Source organism: Cyprinus carpio, chromosome B15 (genome assembly GCF_018340385.1).
Source record: "Cyprinus carpio isolate SPL01 chromosome B15, ASM1834038v1, whole genome shotgun sequence".
Lineage (NCBI taxonomy): Eukaryota > Metazoa > Chordata > Actinopteri > Cypriniformes > Cyprinidae > Cyprinus > Cyprinus carpio.
This window is the reverse complement of record NC_056611.1, coordinates 28,774,181-28,789,988: the sequence shown is the minus strand read 5'-3', so window position 1 is coordinate 28,789,988 and position 15,808 is coordinate 28,774,181. Positions and strand designations below refer to the sequence as shown.

General features: G+C 34.2%; 2 protein-coding genes and 1 long non-coding RNA gene across 4 annotated transcripts in view; 2 read left to right on the top strand and 1 right to left on the bottom strand.

Annotated features, from left to right (window-relative positions):
* Positions 1–221: 221 nt before the first annotated feature.
* On the top strand, positions 222–9,489 carry LOC109086792 (galactose-3-O-sulfotransferase 2-like). Of its 2 annotated transcripts, XM_042740158.1 has the most exons (5): positions 222–360; positions 463–690; positions 3,928–4,038; positions 4,768–5,434; positions 6,846–9,489. In XM_042740158.1, exons 2-5 carry the CDS (start codon positions 617–619, stop codon positions 7,752–7,754), a joined length of 1,761 nt encoding a protein of 586 aa, XP_042596092.1. In that variant the 5' UTR covers positions 222–360; positions 463–616; the 3' UTR covers positions 7,755–9,489. The 2 variants fall into 2 exon arrangements, with proteins under 2 accessions (XP_042596092.1, XP_042596091.1); XM_042740157.1 differs by lacking the exon at positions 222–360 and having other exon boundaries at positions 378–690.
* A 1,615-nt stretch (positions 9,490–11,104) lies between these two features.
* LOC109103656 (protocadherin Fat 3-like) overlaps positions 11,105–15,808 on the top strand; it is a 298,734-nt gene continuing 294,030 nt past the window's right edge. The window contains exon 1 of the mRNA XM_042740152.1: positions 11,105–11,206. The gene's annotated coding sequence lies outside the window, so the exon portion shown is untranslated. The remainder of the gene's footprint in view (positions 11,207–15,808) is intronic.
* On the bottom strand, positions 11,991–15,330 carry LOC122139894. Its single transcript, XR_006156630.1, has 3 exons — positions 15,251–15,330; positions 14,187–14,287; positions 11,991–12,149 (listed from the first exon to the last, which is right to left on the bottom strand). It is a non-coding gene; the product is annotated as an uncharacterized LOC122139894 (long non-coding RNA).

The window sequence follows — 15,808 nt, the reverse complement described above, 5'->3', positions numbered from 1 at the left end:
CAGTATCTTTATTAGGGCACAAAGATATCTTTGTGCTCCAAGCAGTCAGAAAGTGCTCAGAGTTTCGGCATCAAGTTCCCTCATCAGCGAAGAACAACAAGGGCACATAGAACGGATTATACTTCTTGCTCTCCTCCAATAACATCGGTGCAGACAGAAAGAGAGAGAGAGAGAGAGGACAGGTGTGCTCAGTCTGTAATGAACTCAGTATTATAGGATCACAGTAAGACTGGGAATGGATTACGTCTGTTGTCATTAGTATTAACATAATTGCTTGTGTCTTAAATAAACACCAAGACTCTGAAGGAGCTTTTGGTACTGTTCCTCAAACTTCAAGACGTGGTTTCTACAGTCTTCCTTGTAAGGACTTACTAAAAAACGACCTTTTCTGCTATAAATGTTGGCTCTGGAAGCTCTATTTATCTGTCACTCGCTGCCCTTTTCTCTCTCTCTCTTCCTCAGAACCAATCCGTTGATAGCGGGAGGAGTCCCACCGGTGGACCTGAGGGACTGATAGCGGTGTTTCACGAGTTCGGCGGAGCGTTTCACGAGTCCGAAGGTCCAAGGTCCGGTTGGGGGTTTATCGGGGGTGTCGGCTCCGGTACAAGCGAGCGACATGCTCCCGCCTCAGAGAATCGCGGGCCGAGTGCGGAGAGCATTTCACTGGCGGACCGCCTCACCGTGGACCACGTAAGTGAACTCTGAATGTACCACATAGATGCTTCAGTATTAGTTTTCCCTCAAAAAGACTCGTACTTACCATCTTCGTAGTAGAAAATTGTGAGTTTAAGTGACATTTAAACGACCGTGTCGTCTGGGAGCGCGACAGTATTTCCCACTGGATGCGCGAGCCGCGCTGGATTAATAACGGTCGCCTCTCTTCATCTCGCACGAGGAGCTTGATAAAATATTCCGGCGCGAAGAGTGTATGATGCGCGCGCACCTCCTTAATTTCTAAACTGCATAGTTTATTGGGTTTAAAATAATCGAGTCGAGTTTCATGCCGGTCTCATTCAGTCCGTATTTATTTTTATTTTTCCTTACTTACTTAACACTTAATATACACAGTTCCCAAATTCGCGGAAAATATCAGTGTTATTTAATGTCATAGATAGGCCTATTATACTGAATATAGGGTTTCTAGTTTAGCTTTCTCTAATGTATTTAATCAAGACATTTATGTTTAGGAAAACATGTATATTTTGCCTAGTCTTTTCCCATATCAAAACCAGACTAAAGTTCTGCTATAGATTTGCAGTCTATTCATGTCTGCTTGAGAGAAAACAGTTCAACTTCTTTGGGTCAGTCTTTAGATTAAAGGGATCATGTTGCTTTTGGTTTACATTAGCAAGAACATTATACACTTTAAAATTGCAAAAGATATTTGAGAGAGACTTCTAAACCCTTTCAAAAAAGGTAGCTCTCTGAGGAACTTAGGAGGTAAAACCCATAAGCTCCTGTTAGAAATCTACAATGGTTGCTCCAGTATCCTTTTAATACAGGAAAGATTTTGAGGCACTTGGAACAGGCACTGATGTTCCCACAACAATAGCATACAAAAGGTGCTTGGAGGTTCACCAGAAATCTCATGTTACTTGAGTGAATCGCCTAATTACTTAAAGTAACATGGACACTGTAATGTAAAGTGTTAAATTTCATTGTTTACTGTTTATTTATTTATGATATCCAATATACTTCATTGTGCATTTAAGCTAAAGCAATGTTTCATATGCATGTAAAGGCTGTTGAAGCAGCAGGCTGCAGCCAGATGTTTGTGATAGATACTGAAGGTTGTGGTCCATGGGTGCATAATGTCATACTGGGAAGATGTGTTCATTCACCCTCTAACTCACTAAAAGATTTAAATCCTATTATGGAGAACTGGTGTGCATGTGTGTTTTGTGTGCATATGTGTTATAAATGTGACAAGAGAAGAGGTTTAATTCCCTATTCCAGAAGAGTCTCTGGCCTGAGGGAATGTACAAAGTTTGTTTGAGTAAAATTTTTTTCCTCATGTTTGCATGTTTCTTTCTATGTGACCACAGCCTTTACCAAATCATTGTTTGCAGAATGAAGAGTAAAAAACATAATTACTGTGCATTGTGGTGTACAGTTGAAAACATCTTGAGTATAAACATCCATACATGTTCAGTACTTGTCAGAATATAATTTGTTTAAAATGTGACAATACTAAGTCTTTATATGCCCTCCAATTCTTATAAAACGTTTGTTAAAAGTATTTGTTGATGAGTTCATGTAATTTTTTAGAGAGATAAATACAGGCTGTTCTCATTAAATGAGTTCAAGCATTCCAGAAAATTGTTTAAAGATGTTTACCTCACTCCTTTATTCATCTTTTGATAAATTAAATGCAGACTTCCATTTCAAACTCAATTTCATGCAAGTCAATATGGTTCTTATAAAGCATTGTTTCTCAAGAAAATATGTTTAGCTTTTTATTCTTGATTGTATTCATCATGAAATGCACTTGTGGATGCTTAAACAGGATCCCATTTAGACAACACAATTTAATTTTTAACCCACACATACTATAAACTGGATCTCTTGTGCTTTGCGTTGAAGACACAAAGTAAATTAGGCAAAGAGGTAGTCATTTGCATTTCTGTTGCCTGATTTGTGCTGTCTTTTGTGAATTGACTTGGATGTTAAACAGTTTTGCTGAAGTTTTTGAACTTTGGGACTGCTGTTTCAGCACTAGTGGTTTTCTTGGTCTGAAGCAAAACATTCTATGTGTGTGTGTGGCTTGATGAAAAATGCAGTCATTGACAGCCGCAGTCTAATTTTAACCTGGTAGATGACTGTAATTCATTTATGCTGATCTGTAACATGACTCAAACCAAGCGATTTATGCTGTGGCCAAATAAAAATACAAGATCGAGAGAAAAAGAGAAGGAGGAGAGAATTACACTGCTTAACTAATGCCCTCAAAGGAACACATTCTTTTCTCATTTTGAAACCAGCCAACTGAATTGCAATGGAAATCAAATACTCACGAAGTCTCTTACCTGCAAGGTGAAACCCTGGTAAAGGAGCAATTAGTGGGACACAAACATCAAAAACAGCCTGCTCACTTTATGTGTATAGCATGACAAACCATTTATTGTGTGTGTAAATATATAAATAATATTCTTTATATTTATTTATTTAATATTTTAATCCAACTTTTCTATCAAAATAAGTCTGCATCTATTTGATCAAAAATACTTTTTTATTTATATGTTTTTATGTATGATGTTGTTTGTCCCTGTTATGCAAAGCTGAATTTTTAGCATCATTTGTTGCTCAAGATTTTGTATTAATATCAGTGTTGAAAACAGTTGCACTACTTAATATTTCTGTTAATACATTTTTTCAAGATTCTTGATGAATATGAAGTTCAAAAGAACAGCATTTATTTGAAATAGACAAAAATTGTAACATTTTAAGTGCCTTTACTTTCACTTTTGATCAGTTGAATGCATCCTTGCTGAATAAAAGTATTACTTTCTTTTTTTTCCCTTTTCGTTATATTGCAGTGCCATAGGACAATTAGTGCAGCTGTTTTCAACAGTGACTCTTTATTAACTTGCCATTTAGCTGCTCTTTACCCAAAGTGTTATAGTACACTAAATGCTGAGAAACTCCTTCGTCACTGATCCTTGAGATAAATGCCATACTCAAAGGCACACTTGTTATATGGTTCTTAATAACAGGGATTACTGATGCCTTCACAGTGTTTACGTCACTGACCACAATGGTCAGGTAATCACCGAATGATCTCCCACGCTGCTTATATTCTCACATTTACGCTTGACCTTATTGTCTTTTCAGCTAGGATGTATATGCACATATATCACTAACGTTGACTTTGTTGTTGCTCTTTTGTTCTTGAACCTGTGCTTCTTTCTGAACTGCATGCGTTTACAGGTGCGTGAGAGTGGCGTGTTGCAGTCACCTGCGCTTTATGTGGTTCGCTTTGATGGTCTTGACGGTCCTTTGCGTGGCGCTGCAGATGCTGGGAGTCGTCCGACAGGCCAGGTTGATCATGTTTCACAAAAAGGAAAAAAAAAAGCATGGTGACTTATACAAAGCAAATTATAAACAGATCGAGGAAGACTTTGAAATTAGATTTAACAGCATGCATTGGATGATTTCTATTAAGGGCAATGAAAATATTTTGAGAAAATTAAAAACTAACTAAAAACTATTATATTATATTATATTATATTATATTATATTATATTATATTATATTATATTATATTATATTATATTATATTATATATATAAAACATTTAGAGCAAGACATTTTAACAGCTTTCAGTGGATGGTATTTCCATTACAATTACCATAAAGCAACAGAAGTTTCTTGACAAAATTATTATAAACATATTATAAGTATTATAAACATACTGTATCTTTTATATAATAATATAGTATAAACATATAGTATTAACATATAGAGGGAGACTTTTTAACTCAGATTTAACAGCTTTCATTGGGGGATATTTCCATTAAAGTCATTGGAAATATCTTGATAAAATTACAAATTTAATATAAAATAAGTTTTATATATTTATGTAACATGTTCATTAATTATTATATTATATTATATTATATTATATTATATATTATTATATTATATTATATTATATTATATTATATATTATATTATATTATATTATATTATAAAATACAGAATTTCAAATCAAATTGGTGTTGGTTCCATAAGGGTCAGCATCTAAAATGTACTGTCTCTTTCTCTCAGGAGCGCCAAGGTTTTGAAACTTGTGAGTGAGCAGCTGGTCAGAATGCCTGCAGAGATCCACAGACCCACAAAGCGCAACAACTGGGAAAACCTTTGGTCTGTTTCTGCAGCCATTGCTGAGGAACCAGTGGACCAGCATCCTTTCATACAAAGAAGAGATGAGAGCGGAAACCCTCGTTCAGAAGAGAAAAGGGAATACAATAGGATACAAGATACAGTCTTGGAGGATATAAGAAAAAAGCTTACTAGCACCACCAAAGCAGCCCCACCAACAGTCGCGAATAAACAATGGCTTGGCCAAGAATTTCCAAACCAGCCACAGAGGCCAGCTTTCCCCAAAAGGACCCCAGAAATTAAAAAACCACCACAGTCTGATAACAATAATGATAAATATACAGTAAAATCACAAGCTGACAACACTGTAACTTGTCAGCCCAAAAACCACATAGTCTTCCTCAAGACGCACAAGACTGCCAGCAGCACCATACTGAATATTCTCTATCGTTATGGGGAAAGCCATAACCTGACCTTTGCCTTGCCGCTGAACATGCACAGCCAGTTATTTTACCCAGCATTCTTTGCAGCACACTTTGTGGAGGGTGTCAGGACTCGCAGCGTGAAGGAGTTCCACATCCTCTGCAATCATATGAGATTCAACTCACAAGAGGTCAGTTCAAAAAGCACAGTACCCATACTATTGGACCAAAACATGCATCCAAAAGTAGTTGTTTTGCAGGATTGGATGAATAATACACTATAGGCACAACATTATGCAAACTCTCACACACTGGTTAATTTTGAGTTTTTGGGCTTTAAGCTTCTATTGCTTCTTTCAAACTAGTGGATAGAAAAAAAATATACTTTTAAGGTTTTATTTTGTTACACTTTATCCATTTGTGTCTGTAGATTTCAATCACAATACATATTTTTAAAGGCCATTTTCTCAAAATGAGTTTTCTCATGTACTGAGCCAGAAATCTCCACTTCAGAAGCCTTTACTTATCCAGTTTTAATATATTGTATTGTATCTATAAGGTTTGTTGTTCATATATCATTTGCCTGATTTAAATTACATTTTAGTCCTACAACCAGTACAACTTTTTTTTTTTCTGGTTGACAGTATTTTTTTTGGATTTATAGTGTGATAAAAAGAGATATCCTAAATTACTTCTGTAAAAGCCTTTTTTCTCCATTATATCACCGGAATGAAATAATCAATTTGAACCTAGCTTTATACAATTTTCAGATTTCTGTTCTGCAAAGGTATGCAAATTTATGTATATTTAATTATATAATGCTCCATTTGCATATTTATACAACATTTCAGAAAACTTGTAATACGAAACAATTGTCTTAATGTACTGTGATTAATCAGCTGGGGAATATAGTGATCTATTAGTTTTATTAATTTTACCATTTTCATAGTATTTTGTCTTTAAAAGTAAAGAGTTTCAACATTAAGCCCTTAAACACCAGGGACTGAAAAAAAAAAATGATATTAGATATTACACAATAAATAATGCATTGCATTAATTAGCATGATAGGAGTTTTTTTTAAATCCTAATGATGCATGTGAACAGATAGACTCCAAATAAAAGATAATGCTTTCTTTTATTTTTTAAATATTTTTTTCTAATTTATTTATTATTCTGTGTTTATAATGTTATATTTATTTGCCTTTATATATAACTGCATATACCATTAAGCACCTTTGAGGTGAATATGTTTGCAACTTTATCAAGACTGTGGTGTGAAAGCAATCCTAGATATGCGTAAACCAGTTAGCAAGCACATAAATCTTTTGATACAATTGACTATTTTCATTTTTAAGAGGAAGATGAAGCACCCAGTGCTAGATGAAAGTAGGCAGGGGCAGAACTGAATGATTTAGAAGACATCTGCACTGATTGCATGTAGATTGCATTCTGGGATGGAACTTCAGTTGAGAGGAATGTCTTTATGATTCTGAAGCAAAGAGCAAGAGGTCAAATTTTTTATCGACTTGTACTTAAACATTGATGAAAACCTGAATAAAATATTTTATTCATAAGTTCATATTGTCTTGTCTGACTTGCAGGTGAGGAAAGTGATGCCTAAAGACACATTCTACTTTTCCATTCTTCGAAATCCAGTGGCGATGATGGAATCCCTGTTCGTTTACTACAAAGCTATCCCAGCTTTCCATGCCGTCAAGAGCCTTGAGGAGTTTCTGATCCAGGGTGGGCGGAGCTACAACGCCTCTGTGCCTAATAACCACTATGCACGTAACATTTTGACCTTTGACTTTGGTCTGGATAATACAGCACCTGAGAGCGACACCGAGCTGGACAGACGAAGCGCCGAGATCATTGCCGCCATGGAACGTGACTTTTCGCTAATCCTTATCTCGGAGTATTTCGATGAATCGCTGGTGCTTCTAAAACACGCCCTCTGCTGGTCACTGGATGATGTTTCTTCTTTCCGCCTCAATAGTCGCAGTGAACGCTCTCGCAGGCCCTTGAGCACAGAGACCGCAGAGCGGGTAAAAGAGTGGAATTCACTAGACTGGCGATTGTACCAGCACTTTAATGACACTTTCTGGAAACGCATAGACTCCACACTCGGGCGGGCGACGCTCCAACAGGAAGTTGAACTTCTGAAGGCAAAGAGGAGGAATCTTGAGCAAATGTGTCTTCAGGAAGGAGGGGCAGTAGATCCTGCGCAGGTCCAGGATTCATCACTGAAGCCGTTTCAGTATGGCGCAGCAGTTATTCAAGGTTATAACCTCCGACTGGAGTTAAATAATGACACTCGTCAGCTTTGTCAGAGGTTGATTACACCTGAACTACAGTACACCTCAGCTTTGTACACCAAACAGTTTCCTCAGCTGGCAGCCGCACGTGCCGCTGCTGCAAAAAAGATTGCAGCTTCCAGAAACACTACAACGCACAGAGCTGTTAAGCGCAATATTGAGACAAATGTTCACACAGCAATGTCGAACTCATAACAGAAATAATTAACTAAGGAGCAGTCAGGAATGAACGCATTAAAAGATTTGATGGCCAAAAAATCTCTGCTGTCCAACGTAAATAGTGTAACGATGTATGAAGCACAGCTCATATAAAAGTTACTTTCAAAGCAAGCAATTTTCTGTTGGTGAAGGGAACCTTTTCGCCCTCGCTGACTTCTGATTAGGGTTGGGTTTCGTTTAAATTTTATCAATTCCAATTACGATTATGATTCTTATCGGAAAAAAAATGAAGTCAAACATTTAGATATCAAACATATTAATTCTGTGTCTCTTTTTGCAGAACATTTAATTGCTGCTGAATACAATGAACAAAAATCAGCCGGTTTGTTTTAAATAGGCTTAATTAAACAATATTTGTTAGGAATGATAGCCTTTTATCAAAGTTTTTATCAAAATTTGGTGTCTCCATATGACATCTATTAATGTATTTCTGCTTTACCCTCCAGCAAAACCAATGATACCTAATTTGGGTTCTTAAAATGTCACAGGCTATGATTATGGTGTGAGACAATAATAAGTGTGATTCATTGTCTTAGAAGACTAAGTAATGTCTCGTTTACCTTGTTTGAATTTTCTCTTCGGACATTACTCATCTCATTTTTATGAAAATGATTTTCCATTTGTAGACCAGAAGAAGCTTATTGTGCTAGTTCAGCTGTGTTTTGGAAAATGCAAAGCTTTCTGTTCAATAGAAAACCAATGGTTCGAGTTTCCAATGTGAGTCATAAGTTTATATAACCTGGATAAAGTGTGTGTTTGGCCTCTGCAAAAGTACAGATTCAGCTCAACTAGGTTTTTGTTCTAATGCTAATTGGATATTGACCTATACAGCAGTATTGTGAATCACCTGGAGAATAGGCATGAACTTTGTAAATCCAGCTATTTATTTTTGCACCGTGTGGCTTTTCAATTTGATTTGTTGTTAAATGTCACTGGAACAAAGTGGAAAATATGTCACTGGCATTTTCAGACTCATGAATCAAAGCCTAATGCAAAATACACTGAACTGAACTATTAGATTTTTCTTTGCTATTTCTGACATTCCAGTCTTAGAAATACAGTGGCCTCTGAAAGTATTCAGACACAAAGGACACACACTTAAAGTTTGCTAGTGCTGTGGCATAGTCGTGCACAGGACAATAAGAGCTGTTGGCTCAGGTTTGAGTCTGACCTGGTTCATGTCCTGATCCCATTTTATCTTTCCTATCTGCATTCTGCTGTTCTATAAATAACGACAAAATGCCCTAAAATAAAATGATATATAAACAGAATGTATGAACTTCATTGTATTAGATAAAAATATCAAACCAGGTGAAATCAACAAACAAAACATTAGAATTTTCTCAGTATTAACGTGATGTTTATGAAGTCGGGTTTACACATCAGATCGATCACATGTAGTTCACTATGAACCTGATCCAAATCTAAAAGTCCAAATAATTTGTTAAGTAATAATAATACGTTTTATTGGTTTATTCTATTATTTAAAGTCATTTCATACAATAATTTAATTGAAAAGAGAGATTTCTTTAAAATGAACATTGCTTGGTTTGGTATTTTATTATGCAACACAATGACATGTTGTGTAAGTGTTCAAGTTTTTAACGGAGCCTCTGTTTCTCACAAGTGGAATCCTAATTAATGTAAACATTCTGTATTATGATGGATTTAATACAATGGCCATCTACAAAACCTGAAATCCAAAAAACCAATGAATCAAATATGAATGAACAAACCAAAAAAACAAAATTAAGAAAAAAGACTAAGGGCTAATGCTACAATCACCTACTGAGTCTCTGAAGGACCTGGACCTTGATCATTACCCGGAATGACTTACCAGCCATCTGAACCAAAGTCTCAGAGCTTTAATCTGAATTTCTCTTTAATGTTATAGAGCAATATACTGTATACTGTATGTGCGGCACCTTATTTCAAATCTCTGAAAGCTACAGTATATTTGCAACTGTTTGGTATTTATTAATAAAATATGCTTCTCTGGTGATGGTTGTCTTCTCTGTACAAAACAAGCATGAAACCTGCTTTGTGCCCTGAGTTCGAATATTTTCTAGTGGAATGAGTTTTGTGGCATTTAAGTTAAGAATCAAATCAACAGTCTTGTGTAACAGTGGATTTGTCACACACCCAAAAGCCAAAGAGCAGAGGAGCTGCTGTGTTTGAAGGTTAGCACGCACTAAGATGTTTTTCATCAGCGTTGTTAAAAGAATGTGTTTGGACAGACATGAAAGACTTTTTAATCATCTTGGATTTTAGTATGGAGATCTGAATTCGTCACCTGTAACCAAAAAAAAAAAAAAAAACCCTTGTATCCACATGTCTCAACAGCACATTAAACAAGTACACAAGAAATTCATCTGCTACATAAAAAAACAGTTATCGATTTGTGCAGGCTGCTATTTTTTATTGACTAGCAAATTCACCAAATTTGCACAACTAGACATGAATGTTTAAAACAGACAGTAGCAGTTAAATTAAATTAGATTGTCTTGACCACTTTTACAGGCTAGTTATTAGCTCCCTTTTTAAATAAAAACAATTATATATTGGTTATGGTGTCTTATTTGTATTATAATGTGTATGTGTTGAAGTTACTGTGAAATATTTTAATATTAATCATCCATCCACGAGTCCATTTGGTTGTGGAGTCCATGCACTTAAGGCTGTCAACATTTTAAGATCAGACTGAAAATAAAATAAAAAAACATAATTTAAATAAAATAAAATAATAGATGAACTATATTTACAAGATAAAATTACACTCCGTTTGTTCAATAACCACACATAAAAATGATAGGTGAACTTTTATTTTGTGACAATGCTTGTCTGTGCACTTTAAGATGAGTTTGAAAACCTCTTTAGAATATAATAATTATAATAATAATAATAATAATATAATTTTTACTGCATACATGATAAAACTGCATTCCATTTATTTAATAACCATGCATCCAAATAATTGGTGAACTTTTATTTTGTGTTTGAGAGTGTTTTTGGCAATAATTGTATAAAATAAAATAAAATAAAATAAAATAATGGCAACTTCAGAAATAATAATAATAATAATAATAATAATAATAATAATAATAATAATAATAATAACAAATCCCCTTTAATAAATTACACATACTTCATTTTTTTATTGTTATTATTTATTTTTTAAACACTGTTTACATTCCATCTGTTCAGTAACCATGCATAGGTGAAACAACTTTTATTTTGTGTTTGAGGGTGTTTGTGTCGATGACTGTCGCCCTCTTGTGGAGACATTTGAAAGTACTTTAGCACGCTGAACTGCAGACGAAGCTGCTGCAGGCTCATGGCTTCCCTCCAAACAACGTAACAGCTGAAGATGTTTTTTCAGCTTTACATCTACAGATCCAGTTGGAGATGAATCAGTTGGACTGGTGCTGGTGAGTAACTTACCAGATATTACATTGCTGCTCAGCAAAAAGTGGAAGAGTTGGGCAAAAAGTAGGCTATAGTTACCAGAAAACTTATGAGGAAAACCACACAGACTCTCAGACCATTTAAAATTAGAAAGGCATTTACCAAGTTATTTAACAACAATTTATTGAATATATATATATATAATATATATATATATATATATATATATATATATATATATATATATATATATATATATATATATAAAACTTAACAATTAAGTCTGATTCTGAATATTAGAATATAGTGTTGAAAAGTGATGTTAAAAAAAAACTATGCTAATAAAGTTGGTTGTCTCGTCTGTTTTGGGATTCATAATGTAATATGAACTTTTCAGACAGCATTTTTTACATGCCTACTGTTTAATCTTTGCTTTCATAAAATGTGAAATTCTTTCATGTTTCTGCTTTTGATCATTCCGCAGAACTGATTATGTGTATTCAAAGGAAGGCTGAGGCTGATGTTGTAATGATTGCCACAATGCCTCAGGATTGTGGATCTTTTGGAACGTAATATGGGTTGAAAACACCTCTGTCCTTAGAGGTTTCTATCTTTTAGGTGTGTTGCATTTGTAGAAATGTTGCCTGATGTAATTTTGACTTTATTTGCACTGGAGGTTTGTCGTGACAGAGTCTGTGCTATGCCTGGAGAAAGAAATTAAGTAATGTGGATCAAATGAAAAAATACAGAAAGACTAGAAAGTTGGAGAGGGTTAAAGAGAGACATATTTGAAAACTTTTTCTCTCTTTTTATTTGTCATAATTACAAGCAGTCCAAAGTTTCACCCTCCCACAGCGTCTCCAGCATCCTCAGACACCGACTGAAAGCAGGAGCCATTCTGAAACACCCACACCATCCGCAGTAATGCAGTCATTAGTGTCAGAGTTTCAGCGTGAATCATGAGACCTGAAAAGCATGCGTTCACATTATTCTGACTGACAATCCAGCAACGAAACAATCCACGAGTTACAATTCACTGTCACATTGTTCTGAAAGTATAACCATAATATAGTTAACCATTAGTGTTGACATTGTGAGACTGGAGTGATTCAATCATTACCGACCTGTGCAGAGTTATAATCCAGTGCTATTGTTCACCTAAAAAAGAGATTTTTGCCATACTCAGTATAATAAAGCACCATCCATTTGGCCTTTGTGCTATATTTCTTCTGAGACCATTTCATAGCTTGTGTTTTTCATCTAAACTGTAGCCTTCAAAATCAAAATAAAGAGCAATTTATGACAGAATTTAATTGTTATTCAGCCCAAACAAATACTCTTTAAATATATACAACAATGGAATGACATGAGGGTGAGTAATTAATGAAAGAATTTTAATTTTGGGGTGAACTAGCCCTTTAAGTTAACGGCACATACACTTTCAATCAGAAGTTTGGAAAAGAAGACACTTCAAATTCTCTAAAAAAAAAAAAGTGTCTTCTGCTCTCCGAGGCTGCATTTATTTGATCAAAAATACAGTCTGAAATATTATGGCATTTTAAAATAACCGTTTTCTATCTGAATATATTTAATATGTAATTTATTCTTGTGACGTAAAGCTGAATTTTCAGCATCATTACTCCAGTCTTCAGTGTCACAAGATCCTTCAGAAATCATTCTAATTTGCTGATTTGCTGATTAAGAAACATTTATTATGATTATAAATGTTGAAAAGAGTTGTGCCGCTTCATATATTTTTGTAAATTGCAACTTATGTCATGATTAAGTCTTTACTGCCACACTCGGTTTAATGCAGCCTTGCTACAAAATAAATAAATAAAATAAAAAAGTAAAAAAAATAAAAAAAAAATTAAAAAATCTTACCAACCCTTACCAAAAACCTTTGAATGGTACTATAATTTCATTTATATTTATTTAATATTATTTAAATTTATATTATTTTATTATTTCTATTAAATGCATAGTATGCATATTATATACATAGCCACTAATGTTTACATGAATGACTAATCTATTAGTCTCTGAACATGTCTGTCTTCAATATCTTCAGTGTGTGTATGCCACAATGCCAGTATGGTTAGGGACGTTAACGACCGCGTGCTAAGGATCCAGTTGTTACAGTAGTTTACAAATGACCTGTGCTCTTTTTATGAGGTTTATGTAGCTGCAGGCTTTCACTGAAGAAGTGCAGTTTGTTGAGTGGAGCTGAACATGTGCCTTCTGATGACGTCAGACATCACGACTCACAAGATCAACCATGATTTTTGAATGGTTACACACAGTTTTAAGACTGGTTAAATTAAAGGACATTGTTCAACTTGAATCCGTTTGTGGATTTATAATAAATGGTAATAAAAAAGCAGTCAAAACAGACCGGATTTCCTCAAACCAAGCTAATAATAATTATTTTAGATTATGTAATCCCACTAAATCCAAGTAAAACATGAGTCCACAACACAAAGGGGAGTAAATTTAAACCAAAATGTAATAAGATGTACCACAGAAGAAAGGGAGTATTTAACTGCTCTTTAATTACTGGAAAATGTAAAACAGATGCGCTGTGACTGAAGCAATGAATCTTTAGCAAGCCTAAAGAGAGTGCCCTCTACTGACTGATACAGATATTTTATTTTATTATTTCGTTTAATATTTGAATTTATTTATTTTAATATTTTTCTATTTTTTATATAAAATATTTAATATTTTATTTTATTATTTAATTAAAGTATAACTTTATACATTTTATAAAAAAAAATTCTGGACTCATTTAATGATCACCAATAATTTGCTGTAAGTTGACTGCTTTCTTGTCTTAGATCATAAGCCGAGACCCAGACCAGGACACTGCTGTAAGTAATGAGACCCCGAGGCAGATGAAGGCCAGGTTAATGTAGTTTGAAGAGGTCCCAGGACCGCGACCGCTGGTTAGGACTCCAGCTCTGCCATATGATTATTTTAAGAGCTTCACCAGGTGTTCAGTACCTGCAGGCAGAGCCGTTCACAAGGGGGAACCCAGGGGTCAGAGTTTGACTGGTTAGCATGGCCCGGTTAGCTTCTGCTAGCAGATGTCGTAGCTGCACCATCTGGCAACAAAAACATCTTTCTTCATTTACACTGACAGCCATTCAGAAGAAGCCATGTGTTCTGGTGGAATACACTTTTGTGTGTGCAACTTATGAATTGCAAATGTAACATTATATTAAAGTAGATTTTTTAAAATGTTTTATGCAGTCCAAAATATTTTTCAAAGATATGCAAAATATAAACACCATGACCTGAGGAAATATATTTTTAAATTGACTTGTTTAAACCTTCAAATGTACTTATTTATTACAAAATGCAGGCAAGATGATACATTTCCAGACTTAAAATATTGTGAAATATTATTTAAATATTATTTTAACATTTTATTTAATTTAAAATAACTTTTCAGCGTGAGTATATTTTAAAATGTAATTTATTACTGTGATTCAAAGCTGAATTTCTTCGCCAGTGTTTCGTGTCACACAATCCTTCAGAAATCATTCTGATATTCTGCTTTTTTTTTTTTTTTCTTCAAGAAGCATTTCCTATTATTATAAATGTTGGTAATAGTTGTGCTGCATATTTCTGAAATAAATATGTTTTGTAAGATTATAAATGTCTTTACTGTCACTTTTAATTATTTTAATGCATCCTTGCTAAATTAAAGTATTAATTAATAAAAAAAAACATATATACAAAATAAATGTAAAATATGTCTGAATTTATATTTTTGTATATTTTGAAATATATTTAAAAATGTATCTAAGAATATGTATTTTTTGTATGTCTTGGAAAAAATGTAAATATGTCTGAAAATATATTTAGTATATTTTATGAAATGTCTAAAAATATATCTGAAAATGTTTTTGTATATTTTTAAATATATATTCAAAGTATATTATTTATATTTTTTATATATTTTGAAATATATTTAAAAAGATATCTGAAAACCTTTTTTAATTAATTTTATTATTATTATTATTATTTTTTGCTGTAAGGGATGCACCAGTTGAACAACTCACAAGGTTTGTATGTCTTTGTCGTCTTGGCAGCGCCATAAGCCTGTGCTAAATGCCACAGTAGAAATTGATCCTGACTTTTGTTATCTTCCCAATAGTTGCTTGGATGCCACTATTAAAGGACTGTGATGACGTGATAATTGCTTAATTGATTAGGATCAATAACGAAGCGGTACTTTTCAATTAAAGTCCAGAGCTGATGTGCTATATGTCATGACAGTGTACACTGCTTTCACACATCATGAGGGTGTCTGCGGAGAGGACTTCTGTTAACAAGGCTGCTTTGGAGGCCAGTATCTGTCTCTACACAGGTTACACACAGACAGACTCTTCGGTGAACTGTCATGTGTGACTGCTGATAGAGCAGAAGGTGTTAGTCAGGCAGGCAGTTTGTCTTCCTGAAGGGTTTCAGGAAAATAAAAGCAACCACTGCAGCTCTTCTTGTTATTCCTTCTGAATACTGATTCCTCTTGAAGTGTTTTTGAGTGTGTGCTTGTAAATGTTTCTGTCATATGTACAATATATATATAAAATGTGTTTTATATATATATATATATATAT